This window comes from Elephas maximus, chromosome 14, assembly GCF_024166365.1.
Source record: "Elephas maximus indicus isolate mEleMax1 chromosome 14, mEleMax1 primary haplotype, whole genome shotgun sequence".
Taxonomy (NCBI): domain Eukaryota; kingdom Metazoa; phylum Chordata; class Mammalia; order Proboscidea; family Elephantidae; genus Elephas; species Elephas maximus.
This window is the reverse complement of record NC_064832.1, coordinates 24630600-24651111: the sequence shown is the minus strand read 5'-3', so window position 1 is coordinate 24651111 and position 20512 is coordinate 24630600. Positions and strand designations below refer to the sequence as shown.

The window sequence follows — 20512 nt, the reverse complement described above, 5'->3', positions numbered from 1 at the left end:
AACACCACTACTTCTGAAGGTATTCCAAAGCATAGGAAGTGACGGAATACTACCCAACTCATTCTATGAAGCCACCATCTCCCTGATACCAAAACCAGGTGAAGACATTATGAAAAAAGAAAATTACAGACCTATGTCCCTCATGAACATAGACGCAAAAATCCTCAACAAAATTGTAGCCAATAGAATCCAACAACACATCAAAAAAATAATTCACCCTGATCAAGTGGGATTTATACCAGGTATGCAAGGCTGGTTTAATATCAGAAAAACCATTAATGTAATCTATCACATAAATAAAACAAAAGACAAAACCACATGATCTTATCAATTGATGCAGAAAAGGCATTTGACAAAGTCCAACACCCATTTATGATAAAAACTCTTACCAAAATAGGAATTGAAGGAAAATTCCTCAACATAATAAAGGGCATCTATGCAAAGCCAACAGCCAATATCACTCTAAATGGAGAGAACCTGAAAGCATTTCCCTTGAGAACGGGAACCAGACAAGGATGCCCTTTATCACCGCTCTTATTCAACATCGTGCTGGAAGTCCTAGCCAGGGCAATTAGGCTAGACAAAGAAATAAAAGGTATCCGGATTGGCAAGGAGGAAGTAAAGTTATCACTATTTGCAGATGACATGATTATATACACAGAAAACCCTAAGGAATCCTCCAGAAAACTACTGAAACTAATAGAAGAGTTTGGCAGAGTCTCAGGTTATAAAATAAACATACAAAAATCACTTGGATTCCTCTACGTCAACAAAAAGAACACCAAAGAGGAAATAACCAAATCAATACCATTCACAGTAGTCCCCAAGAAGATAAGATACTTAGGAATAAATCTTACCAAGGATGTAAAAGACCTATACAAAGAAAACTACAAAGCTCTACTACAAGAAATTCAAAAGGACATACTTAAGAGGAAAAACATACCTTGCTCATGGATAGGAAGACTTAACATAGTAAAAATGTCTATTCTACCAAAAGCCATCTATACATACAATGCACTTCCAATCCAAATTCCAGTGTCATTTTTTAAGGTGTTGGAGAAACAAATCACCAACTTCATATGGAAGGGAAAGAAGCCTCGGATAAGTAAAGCATTACTGAAAAAGAAGAAGAAAGTGGGAGGTCTCACTCTACCTGATTTCAGAAGCTATTATACAGCCACAGTAGTCAAAACAGCCTGGTACTGGTACAACAACAGGCACATAGACCAATGGAACAGAATTGAGAACCCAGATATAAATCCATCCACGTATGAGCAGCTGATATTTGACAAAGGCCCAGAGTCAGTTAATTGGGGAAAAGATAGCCTTTTTAACAAATGGTGCTGGTATAACTGGATATCCATTTGCAAAAAAATGAAACAGGACCCATACCTTACACCATGCACAAAAGCTAACTCCAAGTGGATCAAAGACCTAAACATAAAGAGTAAAACGATAAAGATCATGGAAGAAAAAATAGGGACAACCCTAGGAGCCCTAATACAAGGCATAAACAGAATACAAAACATTACTAAAAATGATGAAGAGAAACCCGATAACTGGGAGCTCCTAAAAATCAAACACGTATGCTCATCTAAAGACTTCACCAAAAGAGTAAAAAGACCACCTACAGACTGGAAAAGAATTTTCAGCTATGACATCTCCAACCAGCGCCTGATCTCTAAAATCTACATGATTCTGTCAAAACTCAACCACAAAAAGACAAACAACCCAATCAAAAAGTGGGCAAAGGATATGAACACACATTTCACTAAAGAAGATATTCAGGCAGCCAACAGATACATGAGAAAATGCTCTCGATCATTAGCCATTAGAGAAATGCAAATTAAAACTACGATGAGATTCCATCTCACACCAAGGCTGGCATTAATCCAAAAAACACAAAATAATAAATGTTGGAGAGGCTGCAGAGAGATTGGAACTCTTATACACTGCTGGTGGGAATGTAAAATGGTACAACCACTTTGGAAATCTATCGGGCGTTATCTTAAACAGTTAGAAATAGAACTACCATACGACCCAGAAATCCCACTCCTCGGAATATACCCTAGAGAAATAAGAGCCTTCACACAAACAGATATATGCACACCCATGTTTATTGCAGCTCTGTTTACAATAGCAGAAAGTTGGAAGCAACCAAGGTGCCCATCAACGGTTGAATGGGTAAATAAATTGTGGTATATTCACACAATGGAATACTACGCATCGATAAAGAACAGTGACGAATCTCTGAAACATTTCATAACATGGAGGAATCTGGAAGGCATTATGCTGAGCGAAATGAGTCAGAGGCAAAAGGACAAATATTGTATAAGACCACTATTATAAGATCTTGAGAAATAGAAAAAACTGAGAAGAACACATACTTTTGTGGTTACGAGGTGGGGAGGGAGGGAGGGAGGGAGAGGGTTTTTTATTGATCAATCAGTAGATAAGAACTGCTTTGGGTGAAGGGAAAGACAACACTCAATACATGGAAGGTCAGCTCAATTGGACTGGCCCAAAAACAAGGAAATTTCCCGGATAAAATTAATGCTGCAAAGGTCAGCGAAGCGGGGGCGGGGGTCTGGGGAACATGGTTTAAGGGGACTTCTAAGTCAATTGGCAAAATAATTCTATTATGAAATCATTCTGCATCCCACTTTGAAATGTGGCGTCTGGGGTCTTAAATGCTAACAAGCGACCATCTAAGATGCATCAATTGGTCTCAACCCACCTGGAGCAAAGCAAAATGAAGAACACCAAGGCCACACGACAACTAAGAGCCCATGAGACAGAAAGGGCCACATGAACTAGAGACCTACATCACCCTGAGACCAGAAGAACTAGTTGGTGCCTGGCCACAATCGATGACTGCCCTGACAGGGAGCACAGCAGAGGACCCCTGAGGGAGCAGGAGATCAGTGGAATGCAGACCCCAAATTCTCATAAAAAGACCAAACTTAATGGTCTGACTGAGACTAGAAGAATCCCGGCGGCCATGGTCCCCAGACCTTCTGTTGGCACAGGACAGGAACCATCCCCAAAGACAACTCATCAGACATGAAAGGAACTGGTCAGCGGGTGGGAGAGAGATGCTGATGAAGAGTGAGCTAATTATATCAGGCGGACACTTGAGATTGTGTTGGCAACTCTTGTCTGGAGGGGGGATGGGAGGATAGAGAGAGAGGGAAGCCGGCAAAATTCTCAAGAAAGGAGAGACTGAAAGGGCTGACTCAAGAGGGGGAGAGCAAGTGGGAGTACGCAGTGAGATGTATGTAAACTTATATGTGACAGACTGATTGGATTTGTAAACGTTCACTTGAAGCTTAATAAAAGTTAAAAAAAAAAAAATGAAATGGAATGCACAAACATCGAAACCCTAGGCATTAGTGACCTGAAATGGACTTGTATTGGCCATTTTGAATCAGACAAGCATATAGTCTATTATGCTGGGAATGACAATTTGAAGAGGAATGGTGTTGTATTCATTGTCAAAAAGAACGTTTCAAGATCTATCCTGAAGTACAGTGCTGTCAGCAATAGGATAATATCCATACGCCTAGAAGGAAGACCAGTTAATATGACTATTGTTCAAATTTACACACCAACCACTAGGGCCAAAGATGAAGAAATTGAAGATTTTTATCAGGTGCTGCAGTCTGAAATTGATTGAATATGCAATCAAGATGCATTGATAATTACTGGCAATTGGAATACGAAAGTGGGAAAAAAAGAAAAAGGATTGGTAGTTGGAAAATATGGCCTTGGTGATAGAAACAATGCCGGAGATCGAGTGACAGAATTTTGCAAGACCAATGACTTCTTCATTGCAAATACCTTCTTTCACCAACATAAACGGTGACTATACACATGGACCTTGCCAGATGGAACACACAGAAATCAAATCGACTACATCTGTGGAAAGAGACGATGGAAAAGCTCAATATCATCAGTCAGGACAAGGCCAGGGGCTGACTGTGGAACAGACCATCAATTGCTCATATGCAAGTTCAAGCTGAAACTGAAGAAATTCAGAGCAAGTCCACGAGAGCCAAAATATGACCTTGAGTACATCCCACCTGAATTTAGAGACCATCTCAAGAATACATTTGACCCACTGAACACTAGTGACCGCAGACCAGACGAGTTGTGGAATGACATCAAGGACATCATCCATGAAGAAAGCAAGAGGTCATTGAAAAGACAGAAAGGAAAGAAAAGACCAAGATGGATGTCAGAGGAGGCTCCAAATCTTGTTCTCGAAAGTCGAGCAGCTAAAGCAAAAGGAAGAATTGATGAAGTAAAAGAACTGAACAGAAGATTTCAAAGGGCAGCTCGAGAAGACAAAGTAAATTATTATAATGACATGTGCAAAGAGCTGGAGATGGAATACCAAAAGGGAAGAATACACTCGGTGTTTCTCAAGGTGAAAAAACTGAAAAAAAAAAAAAATTCAAGCCTCGAGTTGCAATAGTGAAGGATTCTACAGGGAAAATATTAAACGATGCAGGAAGCATCAAAAGAAGATGGAAGGAATACACAGAGTCATTATACCAAAAAGAATTAGTCAATGTTCAACCATTTCAAGAGGTGGCATATGATCAGGAACCGATGGTACTGAAGGAAGATGTCCAAGCTGCTCTGAAGGCACTGGTGAAGTGCAAGGCTCCAGGAATTGATGGAATATCAATTGAGATGTTTCAGCAAACAGATGCGGCACTGGACGTGCTCACTCGTCTATGCCAAAAAATATGGAAGACAGCTTCCTGGCCAACGGCCTGGACGAGATCCATATTTATGCCTCTTCCCAAGAAAGATGATCCCACCGAATGCAGAAATTATCATTAATATCGCACAGAAGCAAAGTTTTGCTGAAGGTCGTTCAAAAGCGTCTGCAGCAGTATATCAACAGGGAGTTGCCAGAAATTCAGGCCAGATTCAGAAGAGGACATGGAACCAGGGATGTAACTGCTGATGTCAGACGGATTCTGGCAGAAAGCAGAGACTACCAGAAGAATGGTTACATGTGTTTTATTGACTATGCAAAGGCATTCGACTGTGTGGATCGTAACAAATTACGGGTAACGTTGCCAAGGATGGGAATTCCAGAACACTTAATTGTGCTCATAAGGAACCTGTACATAGATCAAAAGGCAGTTCTTTGGGCAGAACAAGTGGATACTGAGTGGTTTAAAGTCAGGAAAGTTGTGTGTCCGGGTTATATCTTTTCACCGTACCTATTCAATCTGTATACTGAGCAAATAATCTGAGAAGCTGGACTATATGAAGAACAGAGCATCAGGATTGGAGGAAGACTCATCAACAACTTTCATTATGCAGATGACACAACCTTGCTTGCTGAAAGAGAAGAGGACTTGAAACACTTACTGATGAAGATCAAAGGCCAAAGCCTTCAGTATGGATTATACCTGTACATAAAGAAAACAAAGAATCCTCACTACTGGACCAATAAGCTACATCATGATAAGCAGAGAAAAGATTGAAGTTGTCAAGGATTTCATTTTATTTGTATCCACAATCAACACCCATGGAAGCAGCAGTCAAGAAATCAAAAGACATTGCATTGGGCAAATCAGCTGCTAAAGACCTCTTTAAAGTGTTGGAAAGCAAAGATGTCACCTTGAAGACGAAGGGCCCTGACCCAAGCCGTGGTATTTTCAGTTGCATCATATGCATGTGAACCTGGATGATGAGTAAGGAAGACCAAAGAAGAATTGATGCCTTTGAATTGTGGTGTTGGTGAAGAATATTGGATACACCACGGACTGCCAAAAGAATGAACAAATCTGTCATAAAAGAAATAGAATCAGAATGCTCCTTAAAGCAAAGATGGCAAGACTGCGTCTTACGTACTTGGGACATGTTGCCAGGAGGGATCAGTCCCTGGAGAAGGACATCATGCTTGGTAAACTACTGGATCAGTGGAAAAGAGGAAGACCCTCAATGAGCAGGATTGACACAGTGGCTGCAACAATGAGCTCAAGTATAACAATGATTGTAAGGATGGTGCAGGACTGGGCAGTGTTTCGTTCTGTGGTACATAGGGTCGCTATGAGTCAGAAAGGACTGGATGGCTCCTAACAACAACATATTTGTGTGAGTTTATTTCTGTACTCATTTACTTTTTATTGGCCTGTTTATTCATATTTATAGCAATATTGCCTGTTTTGTTTACTGTAGCTTTAATATCAGATAGTGTTAAGTTCTTCTTTTGTTCTTTTTCGAAGTTGTTTTTTCTGTTCCAGTTCCTTCGTATGTCCATGTGAATTTTAGAATCAACTTACTAATTTCTACAAAAAGAAACTACTGGGATTTTGATTCAATAGGTTATTTTAGGGAAAGCTGACATCTTAACAATATTGAGCCTTTCGACCCATGAACAAGGTATGAATTTATTTAGGTCCTCTTTAATTTCTCTCAGCAATATTTTATAGTTTTCGGTATACAGATCTTTCACATTTATAGAATACTCCATTGAACAACAGCAAGGGACACAAACTTTTCAAGTACATATGGAACATTTACCGAGGTAGATCATATTTTGGGTCTTAAAACAAGTCACAATAAATTGAAAAGGATCCAAGTCATACAAAGTATGTTCTCTGGCTACCATGGAATTAAATTAGAAACCAATAACAAAAGATCTCTGGAAAATCTCTGAATACTTGAAAACAAAAAACAATTCTAAGTAATCCATGGTCAAAGATGAAATCATTCAGGTATTTTGATCTCAATGAAAATGAAAACATATCAGAATTTGTTAAAAAAAAAAAAAAAGTACCATTTACAATTGTTGTTGTTCTTGTTAGGTGCCATCAAGCCAGTTCTGACTCATAGTGACCCTATGTACCACAGAATGAAACACTGCACCATCTTCACAATCGCTATGCTTGAGCTCATTGTTGCATCTACTGTGTCAATCCATCTTGCTGAGGGTCTTCCTCTTTTCCACTGACCTTGTACTTTACCAAGCATGATGTCCTTCTCCAGGGACTGATCCCTCCGGACAACATGTCCAAAGTATGTAAGACACAGTCTTGCCATCCTTGCTTCTAAGGAGCATTCTGGCTGTACTTCTTTCAACACAGAGTTGTTCATTCTCTTCGCCAACACCACAATTCAAAGGCGTCAACTCTTCTTCAGTCTTCCTTTTTCATTGTCCAGCTTTTGCATGCATATGATGCCATTGAAAATACCATGGCTTGGGTTGAGTGCACCTTAGTCTTCAAGGTGAAATCTTTGCTTTTTACATCTTTGCCAGTTACAATAGTGTCAAAAATTATGAAATGCTTAGGGATAAATCTGACATCGCCCCTTGCCAAACTGTAGCTGAGAGGATTCATGAGGTTGAAATGTACTGACCTTCCTCTCTCTCGCTCTCTAAACTCCTATAAGGACCTCCCAATGGCTGAGCCCTAATGGGGACAACAGAACAAAGGAGATTGTCAAGACCGTTTCTAAAGGTCAGCCTCTCCAAGACACAGAGCAGGTGGAGAAGCAGGAAATGGTGACTATCCAGAACAATGATAAAGCTCTAAATTGTAGGCCCCATGTTCACTGTCAGCTAATGGATAACTTGAATGTGCTAAAAGGGCATGTTGGTGACAAGTGAACAAAGTGTCCGTTATATGTGAAGAAGGAGATTTAGGGCCACCACCAGAAGCTGTATTGCCAATAGTTTCACCATGTAGCATTGTACAAGAAGAAAATTTGGCTATCCAACTCGGAGTGCTCAGGTGAAGGCTAAACTGTGGACTATATCATAGGTGGATTTTTTTCAGCACTGTAACCCACCCAATGTACCTGTCATACAGGAGGATCTCAGTAAAAACTTCTTAAACAACTTTGCAACTACTCTGTAGGTGCCACATCAATGGGCTTCATTCCTTAACATTCTACCAGCCCCAAATTACTCATTATTTATTCCTCAACACCTTATCACCCTTTAGAAAAGCAGCCACCATCCAAAAACTGTTCCTTGTGTCCTCACATGTGGCCTGAGGTCATCAGCCTGACACCAAAGTCAATGATCATGTTTTATTCATTTTTGTATCTTGCAAAATACTTTACAGGAATACTAAACAAATGTTTAGTCTTTTCTTCCCCCCTAATACTCGATTGCTTCCTCCTAACCTTCAGGAAAAGATAGCTTGAGTAAATGAATTTTTTCCCCCTGAGTTGTGACTATCGACCTTGCCTTTTAGTCAAATTTAACTTAATGTTGACCAGAAAATATTCAGCTCTCTGGTCATTTTCTCCAACGTATAAAAAACAAACAGAACAAAACAAACCCATTGCCCCCGAGTTGATTCCGTCTCCAACCTATAGGAGAAGCCAAAAGCTCAAGGTAACCTTGTGCAGAATCAAAACGTGTAAGAAGCATCCCCTCCATTATATTCAAAAGAAAAAGTAACAGGTGAGAAGGTGTCTGCTGTGCGATTATTATTGTGGTAATCCCTCGCCCCACGACCACCACCAGTGTTTAAGGAGAACAGCACATCTGTCGTCAAGTCTGTGTGGTCTGGCACGAAGTTCATTCTATTCGGTTTCCACAGCGATCTCAGGACCACCAGGAATCCATTGCGCGGGGTTGCCATGGACACAGAATTCGTATTCTAATACCGGCTCCTTTCAAGCGCCAGGTAAAGACCTAGGGGTGAGGGTCTCCGGGCAAGGGGGCCACTTTGTCGGCTAATACTACCTTCTCGCCCTCGTCCAGAGTATACCAAACCAAACCCGCTGCCCGGACAGCCTCCGCGGGACCCGGGGGAGGGGGTCCTTAGGGCCCTAGACGGGAAGGTTTGCCCTGTCCCCAGCGGCAGGGACCACTAGCTGACGTTCCTCCCCCTCCAGGGGCCTCTCGGAGTTCCCTTGCCCCAGGAACGGGAACAAATAGGCGAATGTGAGGCAAAAGGAGCAGAAGCCTCGTTGCTGGCCAGGAACTGGCTGAAAGTTCGGCTCCACTGGCTTTGTTTTGGGAAATTAAAATAATAAAATAAAAAAAGAATGAAAGAAAAGAAAAGCTATCATCCTGAAGGCAGGAGGAGAAGGAAACTGCTCCCAGGATCCCGAGTAAAGTTCGCTCCCACGTAGGGAAACAGACGAAGTCACAAGATCCGACACCTCCTGCGCCCCACCGCCCCTCAGCCTCGCCTTCGCCCCTCCGTCCCCACGTCTCCAGCTCCCCCGCCCTCCGCCCCCAGGCCCTTTCGGGCCGAAACGGACGCGCTGAAGCAGCCCCGCCCTCAGGTAGGCGGGAACCGAGTTTGCAGGAAGGGAGGACCCCACCAGAAATGTGGTTCTGCCTTCGTCGCCCAGGCTTTCCGGGTCACATCTCTGGAGCCTGAAGCTGTATCCTGGGAGCTTTGAGCCGCTTCCGCCTGTTGCTCATGAGCTGGTATTTAGATACGGGATTTACAGGCCCCAGACCCAAAACTCAGTATCAACGTTTATGTCCAAACTGGTTTATTTTTCTTTTTTTCAAAAGCAGTTTTTCTAATATTTTCATTTTTTTCTCCTTCCAAGAGTTTAGGCGGTTTATGGCTCCTTTCTGGCTGCCCCAGTGCAGTATCATGTTACTGCTTTTGAACTTGGCAGTGTACTTTGCAGTGCATTTTTAGCTCCGCTGGCTTCTGGTTTTCTCCCCGCTCCCGGCAGGACTGCGGCTCTGTGGGACCTGGAGGAGCGCAACTGTTTGTTGGCCCAATCCTCCGTTTTATTATCTGCAGGCTGTTCCAGGACAGAAACATTAGTAATCACTACGATGATGTAAAACTGGGGTGAAATGTGTTTTGTTTCCCTTTCTGGGCCCTATGTAGGAAATAGGCAACCTTTCCAGTGTCCTTGAGCTAAAGTTAAATTTTATTGAACACTCAATTTTTTTCTCTATTTTTTGAGCTAAATAACAAGGGTGAATACAGAATGCATGCTTCACAGGATTGATAAAATTGCACAATATTGTAAATTTCATGAGCTTGTGGATTCAAGGCTTTAGAAATAACAGATCCATACCTAACAAGTTTTATGTGTAACTTTCTTTTTGCCTTATGTGTCTTAAACACATGGAATGTAAAATTCATATATGTTTTTCCTTCTTTTAGAGTAGTTGTAGATTAAATTCAACCACAAGACAACACCATGCAGAGGTTAAAGAGGAACCCTTTTTGTCTCTGGTTTTTATGTCACCGAAGTAGTAAGTAAGTGATATGACTGAAATTTGCTGAATTCTAAACATAATTCTCGGCCTTGGTTAATGGAATAGGGCATACATGTGTACTTTCTTTCATAGGAAATGTGAACTGTTTGCAAATGAAATTTGTACATGTACTTGGCAAACTCAATTAAAGGCTTTGTTTTATGCCTGTAATTTCCTTTAAAATCCTTCAGTTTAGCAGTGTCATAACTTGTATCTGCTGGTCTCTCTAAGTTTCTCGTTCGTCTAGGGGCAGCTGCAGGATGCTAGCCTTCTAGGAAACTATTCTCTCTTCGTCTGTTTCCTGTTGTCCCGTCTTGATCAACACCTGAAGCATTGTTAGTTACCACAGTGAAAGTCATAAATGGATTATTAGTGAGATTAAAAAAATAAAAGAACATTTGCCATGGGGTCAACTCCAACTCATGACATCCCCATGTGTGTCAGAATAGAACTGTGCCCCACAGGGTTTGCAGTGGCTACAATCTTTTAGAAGTACATCATCAATGCTTTCTTCCAAGGCACCTCTGGGTTGACTTGAACTTACTTCTAACCTTTCAGTTAGCAGCCAAGCATGTTAACCGTTTGCACCACTCAGGGACTCCATTAGTGAGATTAATGGCTCATAAACCAGCAAGTTGGATGTTAGAGTTGCATTAAAATTCAAAATATGTGTGTAAATTGGCTAAAATGGCACCCCACCCTTGCATAAATAGGATATGTAAGAATCTAATGTGTGTACCCTCAGGAATGACACCTGAGGCTTAGGCCCTGTATGGTCCTGTCTCTGGCCGCTGGTTTACAAGAATTTCAGCCTCTGGAATGTTGGTGTGCCCGTGGGAATGAACGGTTCATGTAAGGCGATGCTTGGAATGACTGAAAGGACAGAGTTTACAGTGCAGGTTATATGAACTTTTCTTGTGACCGCTAGATATTGAATGCTTGTTTGATGAGTGTCTGTATGTGTGACAGGTTTTGTCTGAGACTCCTTTCATCACAACCTGTAGCATGACAATACATGGCTGCTCTCATCTTCCAAAAGCACCTAAGCATCATGTACAACCAAATTAGTTAGATCAGTTTGCAATACCCAGCTTTTAGAAGGCGGGTTATCTACCTACTTATTTATGCCCTGTGGGGGAGTCACATTTCTTTCCCCAAGAAGCTTATTGAATTATTATTTCAGGCTTCAAATAATACTCTCCCTGAAAGGAATTCAGGCAACATCTAGTGATATTTCATGCCCTATTTATAGATTGGTGCCCCGGAAACTTTCTTAGCAGGTCTGGCCTATCATCTGGATCTGATTAGTAAATTAAGCATCTGACAGTTCTCTTCTTCAGTAGAAGCCATCTGGAAAATCCAGCATTCATTCAATATGCCTGCCTATGTCAGAAACTCAAATTCTTTCATTTTTGGTGATACAAACATTTTTCCTAATGTGATTTATCAGTGTATTCTAAATAGTCAACCCTGTTAGTCTTCCCCGTTGAGAAGCAGCTGATACCTATAGATGTCTTTCTTTTGTAAGAGATAAGCTTTTCTCCTAAGGCCTGAAGGGACTCCCATGAACTATTCTTCAAGGACATCAGGACACCCACCTAGAATTAAGAAGGCTCCCTTCATGGCTCCTCAGCCCTGACAAGAGGGATTTCAGGATACAAACTCCAGCCAGCCCTTTTTTCCAAAGAAGCGGGAAGAATGATGTATTAATGTCTATTTCTGCTTAGAGTTTTAAGCTGTTGATAGAGCCCAAAATTGATTTGTGCGGGAGACTTTTACTTAAAGAGATAAAAGAAATATTTTTTTAATACAGTGTTTCCAAAATGTGTTCTGTGCACATTTCCTTTTGTAATTTAAGAGATTCTGTGGTCAAATAAATTCAGGAACTTCTGAATACCCTAGCCCTCTCAGAGAATCACAATGCTCATCAGCATTCAAGTCCCACAGCAAAGAAATGTGTGCAACCAATAATTTCTTACACTTACTTCAACATTTGGAAAGTTAGGTTAAGTGTTGTGGCTAAGAGCATGGATTCTTGAGTCAGAGGGCACTCATATCTCAACCTTACTTCTTCCAGGCTGGTGATGATCGGCAAATTACTCATCCTCTCTGTAGCTCATTTCTGTCGTGTATAAAAAGGAATAATAATGTATACCTTATGGGATTATTTTGAGGATTAAATGAATTATTATATGTAAGGCATCTAGCACAGCACCTATTATTAACATTAATGCCTATTAATATCTCCATGAACTAGTATTCCATTCTATACACTTTGGGAAATGCTGACCCAGTGATATATTTAATATGACCCAAGCAAGCATGCCACTAGAACAAGTACTAGTGTATTCGAGACATGTCATGTAAAAAGCATTTCCTGTGAAATTTATCTATTCATCACTTGCAGATTTGAAATTTATAGGCATATATAATGTCTAAATGTGAAGGCTGGATGATGAATAAGGAAGACAGAAGAAGAATTAATTGACGCCTTTGAATTGTGGTGCTGGTGAAGAATATTGGCTACACCATGGACTGCCAAAAGAATAAACAAATCTGTAGTGGAAGAAGTACAGCCAGAATGCTCCTTAGAAGCAAGGATGGCGAGACGACAATCTCACATATTTTGGATATGTTATCAGAAGTGATTAGTCCCTGGAGAAGGACATTATGCTTGGTAAAGTAGAAAGAAGGTCAGCAAAAAAGAGGAGAACCCTCAATGAGATGGATTGACACAGTGGCTGCAACAATGGACTCAAGCATAACAATGATTGTGAGGATGGCACAGGACCGGGCAGCGTTTCATTCTGTTGTACATAGGATTGCTATGAATCGGAACTGACTCGATGGCACCTAACAACAACAACAACATAATGTCTAAAAGTTCACTTGAAGAAAAATTTTCAGTGATAACAACCATATGTATAACAGTCATAAAAAAGGGAATCTTCAACCCTTTCCACTATCGCCAAGAAGACTTAAAAGAATGTCTAAGACCAATTTTAGATCGTTTTGAGATATGAGAGATGTGATTCAGTTAACAAAAAGCTATAAGATTAAAATGTCTATTCATTCTAAAATTTCAACATTCATTTTCTTACTTTAGCATTATGACTAGTCATACAATTGTTTCTAAAGTTGCCTTAAATGGTAAAATCTTAAGATGGTATAAAACATTTCATTCAAGATGATAGCAGATAATTTCATGTCATTGTTTTAGAAAAGATGAGGGATTTGAATACCATTTTCAGATCAAGTAACTTCTCTATTAAATATAACACAGCTCTTTCAAGGTTCAAATCTGTGTTGTGGCGGAGATATGGTTAGAGAGGACTAGATGCAGGCTAGTTGGCGGACGGCACCAATCTGCTTCCCAGAATTACATCTTGATGGGCACTGTGGATTGTTTATATGCTGGTCAGCTTTACATATTTACATTTTGCAGCAGATTGACATAAATTAACCAAATTCTGGAGACCAATTGACACCTTAGAATCCCAGGTTATTAATTTAAATCTTATATATAATTGGGAGGGGACAGAAGGCTCATAATGGTTGGTGGAGACATTCTCTTCTCAGAATAAATATCTTTTTAGAAAACCAAACTAAGGTTTGTTCATGAGGATAGTCAGGATAAAGGCAGTTCAGTGATCTCAGGGATCACCTGTGCCCCTCTTTCCTGTTGGGTTTCACCTCTGAAGTAGTCTAGAAAACATCTGCCTGCCTAGTTAGAGCTCATGGTATTCTGGCTGACATGGAATCTTTGAGAGTTCTTCCCTTACTCCATATAGGCCTCCACTCCTGTTTATAACATTAAGAACCTGTATGTTACCTTTAATTAGATCACAGTTGGTCTAACATTATTTTTAGTTTTCTTGCTGGACCTTTAGGAAGATATGAGCAGCACTTAGGTCCCATCCACCACTCAGAGATCACTCTATAGTCAGGTACTTGTGCAAATGACTGTCCTGATTAATTTTGTGTTGTTGTTCGACAGTCTGTGTTTCAGAATGTGACATCTTCTGACTTGTGGACTGAGAGTGACATTGCAGCGTGGGTTTTTCTTTCCTACTGATGGTGATCATGACATTTTTTTGTGAAGGGGTAGTATATTTCATATTGCGTATGAAGCAAAAGGTTTCCAAGTAAAGAATTAGTCAATCTTTTACAACCAGATGATTCTCAGGTAACTTACTTAGATGTTTCAATAAGGAGACAAAGTTCTCTAGTTCTACTAGGTTTCATTATACCTACCTAAAAGTTTTGACTCCCACAGTATCAATGGAAAAAATTAAAACAAGTCTGGGGAAAAATTGTGCAGTGACAGATGGTTTTCTAATTTAGAATTTCATGTAGAATAACTAGTTTTTTTTATTGGGACAAATCTATGTCCTTTATTTAGTGTCGTCTCCAATCTAAGGACCCTACAGATATATCTTATGTTCCATTGAAGTGTTTCTAAAAGGTTAGCAATTTAATTTTAAATAAATTAGTATTTTAAATGTGATTTAGGTGCACTTATGAAAAATCAGCTATTGAAAATCCTATGGAGCAGAGTTCCACTTTAACACAATACACACAAAGGGAGTTGCCATGCATCAGAGTCTGCATATATGTATGTGTGTGTGTGTGTATATATATGCATATATTTATTATATAATTTATTATATACACTATACTTATTTATAAACTGCTAAAAGCTCTAAGGATTTTGCAAAAGTTTACTTGCTGTATGGAAAATTTTATTATTTTATTTAGAAAGACAGCTCAGGATCTGTCTAAAGAGTGAACATTAAACTTCCAGTTTATACCTGCTGAATGATTACTTGCACTTTGAGCTAAGAAAATGGCTGATCTTGGACTTCGGCTGTGATTTTTTTTTTCCTTGCTTAATTAGCATTTTGCAGCCGTACCTAAAAATTTAAGAGTAAATGAAGGCTATTAAGTCAAAGACAAGCACAGTGGCTGAGTGCAGACCGGTTCAAATCCCAGTTCAGCAACTTACAAACTGTGACCCTGGGCAAGGTACTTAACCTATCTGTGCTCCAATCTCATTCTTAAGATAGGGATAATAATAGTAACTGTCTCAAAGGGTGTAATGAGACCAATTTGTGAAGGAATTAGGACAATGCCTGGCACTTAGTAAACCCCGCTTAAGTATCTGTTAGATGAAACATCACTTCTGTGATATTCTTTCTTTAATTTATTATTTTTTCAAATATTTCCTCTTCTACACTTTCTTTTTTCATTTCTACTTAGATGTCTATAGTCCAGATGTGAGATTTCAGCTTTTATACTCTGTATCAGTTGGCTTTTCTTTTATATGTTCTATCTCTTTATTCTTTTCTGCTATTTTCTGGGAGTTTCTCAGCCTGATCTTTCAACTCACTGACTAACTTTTCACATGTATCTTAACTACTATTTTCCCATGAACTGATTCTTTATTTCAACAACTACATTCTTTCACATAAGATTTACTCTTGATATTTTTAATAAGTTCTTATTCTGTGCAACTAACATTTTCCTGTATGTTCTTTTTTAAAATTTTATTGTACTTTAGGGGAAAGTTTACAGTGCAAATTAGCTTATCATTCAAAAATTTATGCACGAATTGTTTTGCGACATTGGCTGCAGTCCCCAAAATGTGACAGGACTCTCCCCTTTTCCATCTGGGTTCCCTGTGTCCACTTGTTCAGTTTCCTGCCGCTTCCTGCCTTCTCGTCTTGCCTTTGGGCAGGTGTTGCCCATTTGGTCTCATATAGTTGATTGAACTAAAAAGCATGTTCCTCACGTGTGTTACTGTTTGTTTTACAGACCTGTCTAAACTTTGTCTGAAAAATGAGCTTCGGGAGTGGCTTCAGTTCTCAGTTAGCAGGGAGTCTGGGATTCCTGTATATTCTTAAGTGTTATTTCTCATGCTTATTTAAAAATCTTAACCAGTCTCATTTAATAGTTCTGTTTCACATGGAATATGTTCTTTGGTTTGCTGTATTTCTTTTTCAGTAGTTGCACTCCTCAGGTGCATCTAATTATTTTGGCTATGCACTCACATTCCTTGTGGCTGTTGTCTACTCAGTCCAGTAAGTTGTATTGGGGAAGGGCTGAAGGTTTGAATGAGACAATCCTAGTATGTGGCCATTTTCTCAGAATAATTATTAATAGTATCCTCTTTCATTTTCAAACGTGTGCTTAATGTGGATGATGAATTATATAGTCACCATCGTTGAAGGCTAGGGCCTAAACTAAGTCTTTCTCAGTAAATTAAAGATGAGTCCCAGGACAGAGAGTCTCAGAAACCACAAGCACTGTGACCAAGCAACCCCTCTGGTCAGGGTATGTCACCTTTAAACTCTTAGTGAAGCAGCATTGGAGGAGGCAGTCTCCCTAAGTTGAAACCTTGTGCTCTAGGGCTGGAGGGAGTAGAGCAGTGTAGGCTCACAGATTGCTCTTTAGCTCTCTCTGTTTTCATCAGCTAGCCTAGTGCTACCCTAATTTTACTCCAGCGGTACCTGGGTAATGGCTACTGGTTTCTACTGAGAAAGGCAGTGGTTGTCCCCGAGCAGATCAAGAGAGAAGCAAAACAGAACTTGAAAGCTTCCCTTCGTCTGAGCCTGTCAAGGCTGCCCCAGGTCACCCTGTTTCCCAGGCTGTCTGCCACTAAAGGGACAGCCTTTAGTCCTCTGGTGTCTCCCAGGGCTTGTTGGCAGTGTTATTCCTTGCAACCCATATTTCCGTTCGACTTCCGTAGTTTTGGGAAGAGGATGCCTCTTAGAGTATTATTGATCATCTTGACTGGAACTCAAGATTTCTCAGGAGATTGTAGGAATGGATTACTTTGATGAGGAACTTTAAATGTACTTGAATTAAAGAGTAGATATCTGTTTATATTCTTGTCACATACTGACTTTTATGGCAAAATGTTTCATGAAAAGGGTAGGCTATCTAAAAGTCAATAATATTTGTGAAAAGATAAATGTCCATCATGATCATATAAAATTGACAGCTGCAAAGTACTTTTGACATGTGTCTCAGTCTACACCCGTTGCTGTCGAGTAGATTCTGACTCATAACGACCCTATGGGACAGAGAAGAGTTGATCCATAGGGTTTTCAAGGCCATAAAACTTTACGGAAACAGACTGCCACATCTTTCTTCTGTGGAGTGGCTAATGGGTTTGAACTGCCAACCTTCCAGTTAGCAGCTGAGCCCTTTAACCACTGTGCCACCAAGGCTCCTCTTTCTCCTGTTATAAATGAGGATACTATTCTTTGGAGAGGTAAAGCAAATTATCCAAGCTAGTGGTATGGGTGGAGGAAAGTCTTGATTTTTGATAATATGGCCAGATGTCTTTTTGAAAACAAACTCTGAGAAAAGGAAAAAAAACTAACCTGAACACATGCTTTACTTTCAGTTTAGGAAATCTAATAAACATAATTTATGCCATCCCTGACTTCTCCATACTTGTTTCTTCCCCACCATTGGAACTGTTATGTTCCTTTGCATTCTTTCTTTTCTCTGTACCCCTTTATCAGCTGTTACCAGATCCACTTCCCCATTTCTACATTCACATGTCTCTCTCTCTCTCTCATTTCTCAAGTTTATTCCAGAATGGCCAGAGTAGTATAAAAAATGGAGAAGAAAGTAAGAGGCTTAATCATCACTACTGCTTTTTCCTCGCCTTCTTCCTTCTGTTTGTATTAGACACACGCACACGTAACCCCAGGATGCCTGAGGGTCCCACTTTTATACCCTGAAGTTGTTTCATTTCTTGCAATATCTCCTCAGAATTTTAAGTAGAAAATGTCTGACTTTATTCTCTTATGTGTGATCTTTACTATTTGCAGAGTTCAGGATGTTTTAACAGTCTCTTCTGTGTCCTCCGGCATAAATGACAACATGGGGTGAGTGGACTTGATTGATATGAGTGGAGAAAAATATTGGGAGCAATACAGAGATTTTTTGACGCTCTTTCCTTGTTTTTATAAGCTTCTGTATGTGACTTTCTTTAAGGAGCTAAGAGACCCTAGATCTGTCCATGGGCCATCCAGAGCTCTGCCACCTTGCAAAGCTAGGGTCCCAATAGCTAGACCCACCCTGATATTGGATGGAGTCCCTGCCTCAGGCATGCAGTTATTTGAACCTTATCTGAGGGGCAGGACAGAATCCACGTTATGTGACGAGTAAGGAAGGTGTTGGAGGGACTTGAAAAGCAGAAATTTAGATCTGCAAGAAGAATAGGAACCTACAAACTGAAGTGGAATTTTGAAGTAAATTTAGCTTTAAATGCAATTATATATGCAATTAGGTTTCATAGTAAAAAATCGTACTTAAATCTGTCCATTTAAAATTTTTTAGCACTGACTCGAATGAATTGACATCTGTAATCTCCCATGGAGCCACCACCAATAACAGGTAAGGTATAAATATAGAGAGGGAGAGAGAGAGATTGAGAAATTCAGTCACAGGAGCATCCAGGGCAATACAGTTTCCGAAACAGTTTCTCTAAAGACTGCTCACTGTAAACTTCTGCATGTAATTTTCTTTCTCTTTTGGATGTAGGTGGGACACATACAATGAGGTCATGAGACTTCTTACTCGTCATCTTTTTGTGGCCCTTAATGACTGTCAGCCAAAACCTTAGAAAGCTATCAGAATGTCTGTGTATGAGCATATACTAAAAGAGAGATTCCTATTTAGAAGCAGTGGACAGGGAAGAGAGGAGCCCTCAACAGAAAAGAAAGGAGCCAATAGATCTTAGATCTGTCCCTGATTGTCCAGAGCTCTGCCGCCATCTGAAACTGGTGTCTCAACACCTAGACTGTCCTTCCTTTTGGATAGAAACCTTGGTTTAAGCATACAGTTGTTTGAACCCTATAGGAAGGGCAGGAAAGTCATACATGTCAACGTGAAGAGCACGGAGGTGTTGGATGGACTTAAGACGCAGGAAATTAGAAGGGGCAAGAGGAATATGTACGCACAGACTGAAGTTGCATTTGAAGCAAATTTAAGCTCAAAATGCTGCCACACATAGGGATTAGATTAGAGCTGTACTTTAATCTTTATTCAGGAAGGTTTTTGTAATGGTCTTACATCTTCATTGTAAACTTGCAAAGCCTTATTTCTAGGGAAAATGGAATATCAGGTTTCAAATAATTTTCTACATGTGATTTTTAAAAAAATATTTAACCAGTTCACAAACTGTGGGGCAATTGTAGCTAATCTGAACTAAAAAAGATAGTCTGTGAAATCATGTGCCATCTCACTATTTACATTTTTCGTCGTTTTAGCACTGATCAGAATAAATTGACATCATTAATCTGGGATGATGCCACCAGTAAAAGGTGAGTCATGAATACATACAAGCAGAAGTGGGGGAATAGAGAGAGGGAGAGACAGAGTGAGAATAAGAACAAGAGGAAGAGCTAGAGAGAGAGAGAGAATGAATGATTAATTGAGATTGAGATTTGCCACATTCAGTCCTGGAAGTATCCATGGGAATACAGAGTTTTCCAGACAGTGATTCTAAAATTCTTTCTAAAATTTAGGTTTCCCAACGAATTAAGTTATGTTTATTATATCTTTTAGATTAAGGCAATTCTTGTTGTTCAAATAAAATGATCAGACCACTGACCCATGTGGCAAATCTCTAATGATGTGTTTTTATATTTGTTGTTATTAAAATAAAGTAGAACAATTTTCCAGACTCATTGCTGATGAAGATACTGAACTTCCCCCTTTATATAAGTAAGTACATTTGAAGGGTAGAAAGAGGAGCCACTGATGGGTCTTTTGTCTTTGGAAAGACAGGGCTTGTGCCAAGGCAAGAAGAGGGATGGAAGACTGTGGAAAGGCATAAAAATGTTTAAGGAAGAGAAGGTACACGATAAATAACTCTAATTGAATTTGCAAACAAATACCATGTTTGAAAACATTCAATTGATATTCCATCAGTTCCTGGATCCTTTTTTTGTCACCATTGCCTTCAGTGCAGCTTGGGCTTCTTGCTTCAATACCATCAGTTCTTGATCATATGCTACCTCCTGAAATGGTTGAACACATACTGATTCTTTTCGGAACAGTGACTCTGTATTCCTTTCATCTTCTTTTGATGTTTCCTTTGTTGTTCAAGATTTTGCCCATAGAATCCTTCAGTCTTGCAAACTGAGGCTTTTATTTTTTCTTCAGTTCTTTCAGCTTGAGAAATGCTGAGTGTGTTCTTCTTTTTTGGTTTCCTAACTCCAGATCTTTGCACATCTCATTATAATACTTTACCTTGTCTTCTCGAGCTGCCCT

The 20512-nt window shown here is 39.8% G+C and overlaps 1 protein-coding gene across 1 annotated transcript in view; it reads left to right on the top strand.

The window, feature by feature from the left end:
* Positions 1-20512, top strand: part of LOC126058277 (phosphatidylinositol 3,4,5-trisphosphate 3-phosphatase TPTE2-like) — a 310242-nt gene that overhangs the window by 73472 nt on the left and 216258 nt on the right. Inside the window, exons 2-4 of the mRNA XM_049853315.1 lie at positions 18064-18120; positions 18575-18631; positions 19507-19560. Coding sequence (XP_049709272.1) covers positions 18064-18120; positions 18575-18631; positions 19507-19560 — 168 coding nt within the window. The remainder of the gene's footprint in view (positions 1-18063; positions 18121-18574; positions 18632-19506; positions 19561-20512) is intronic.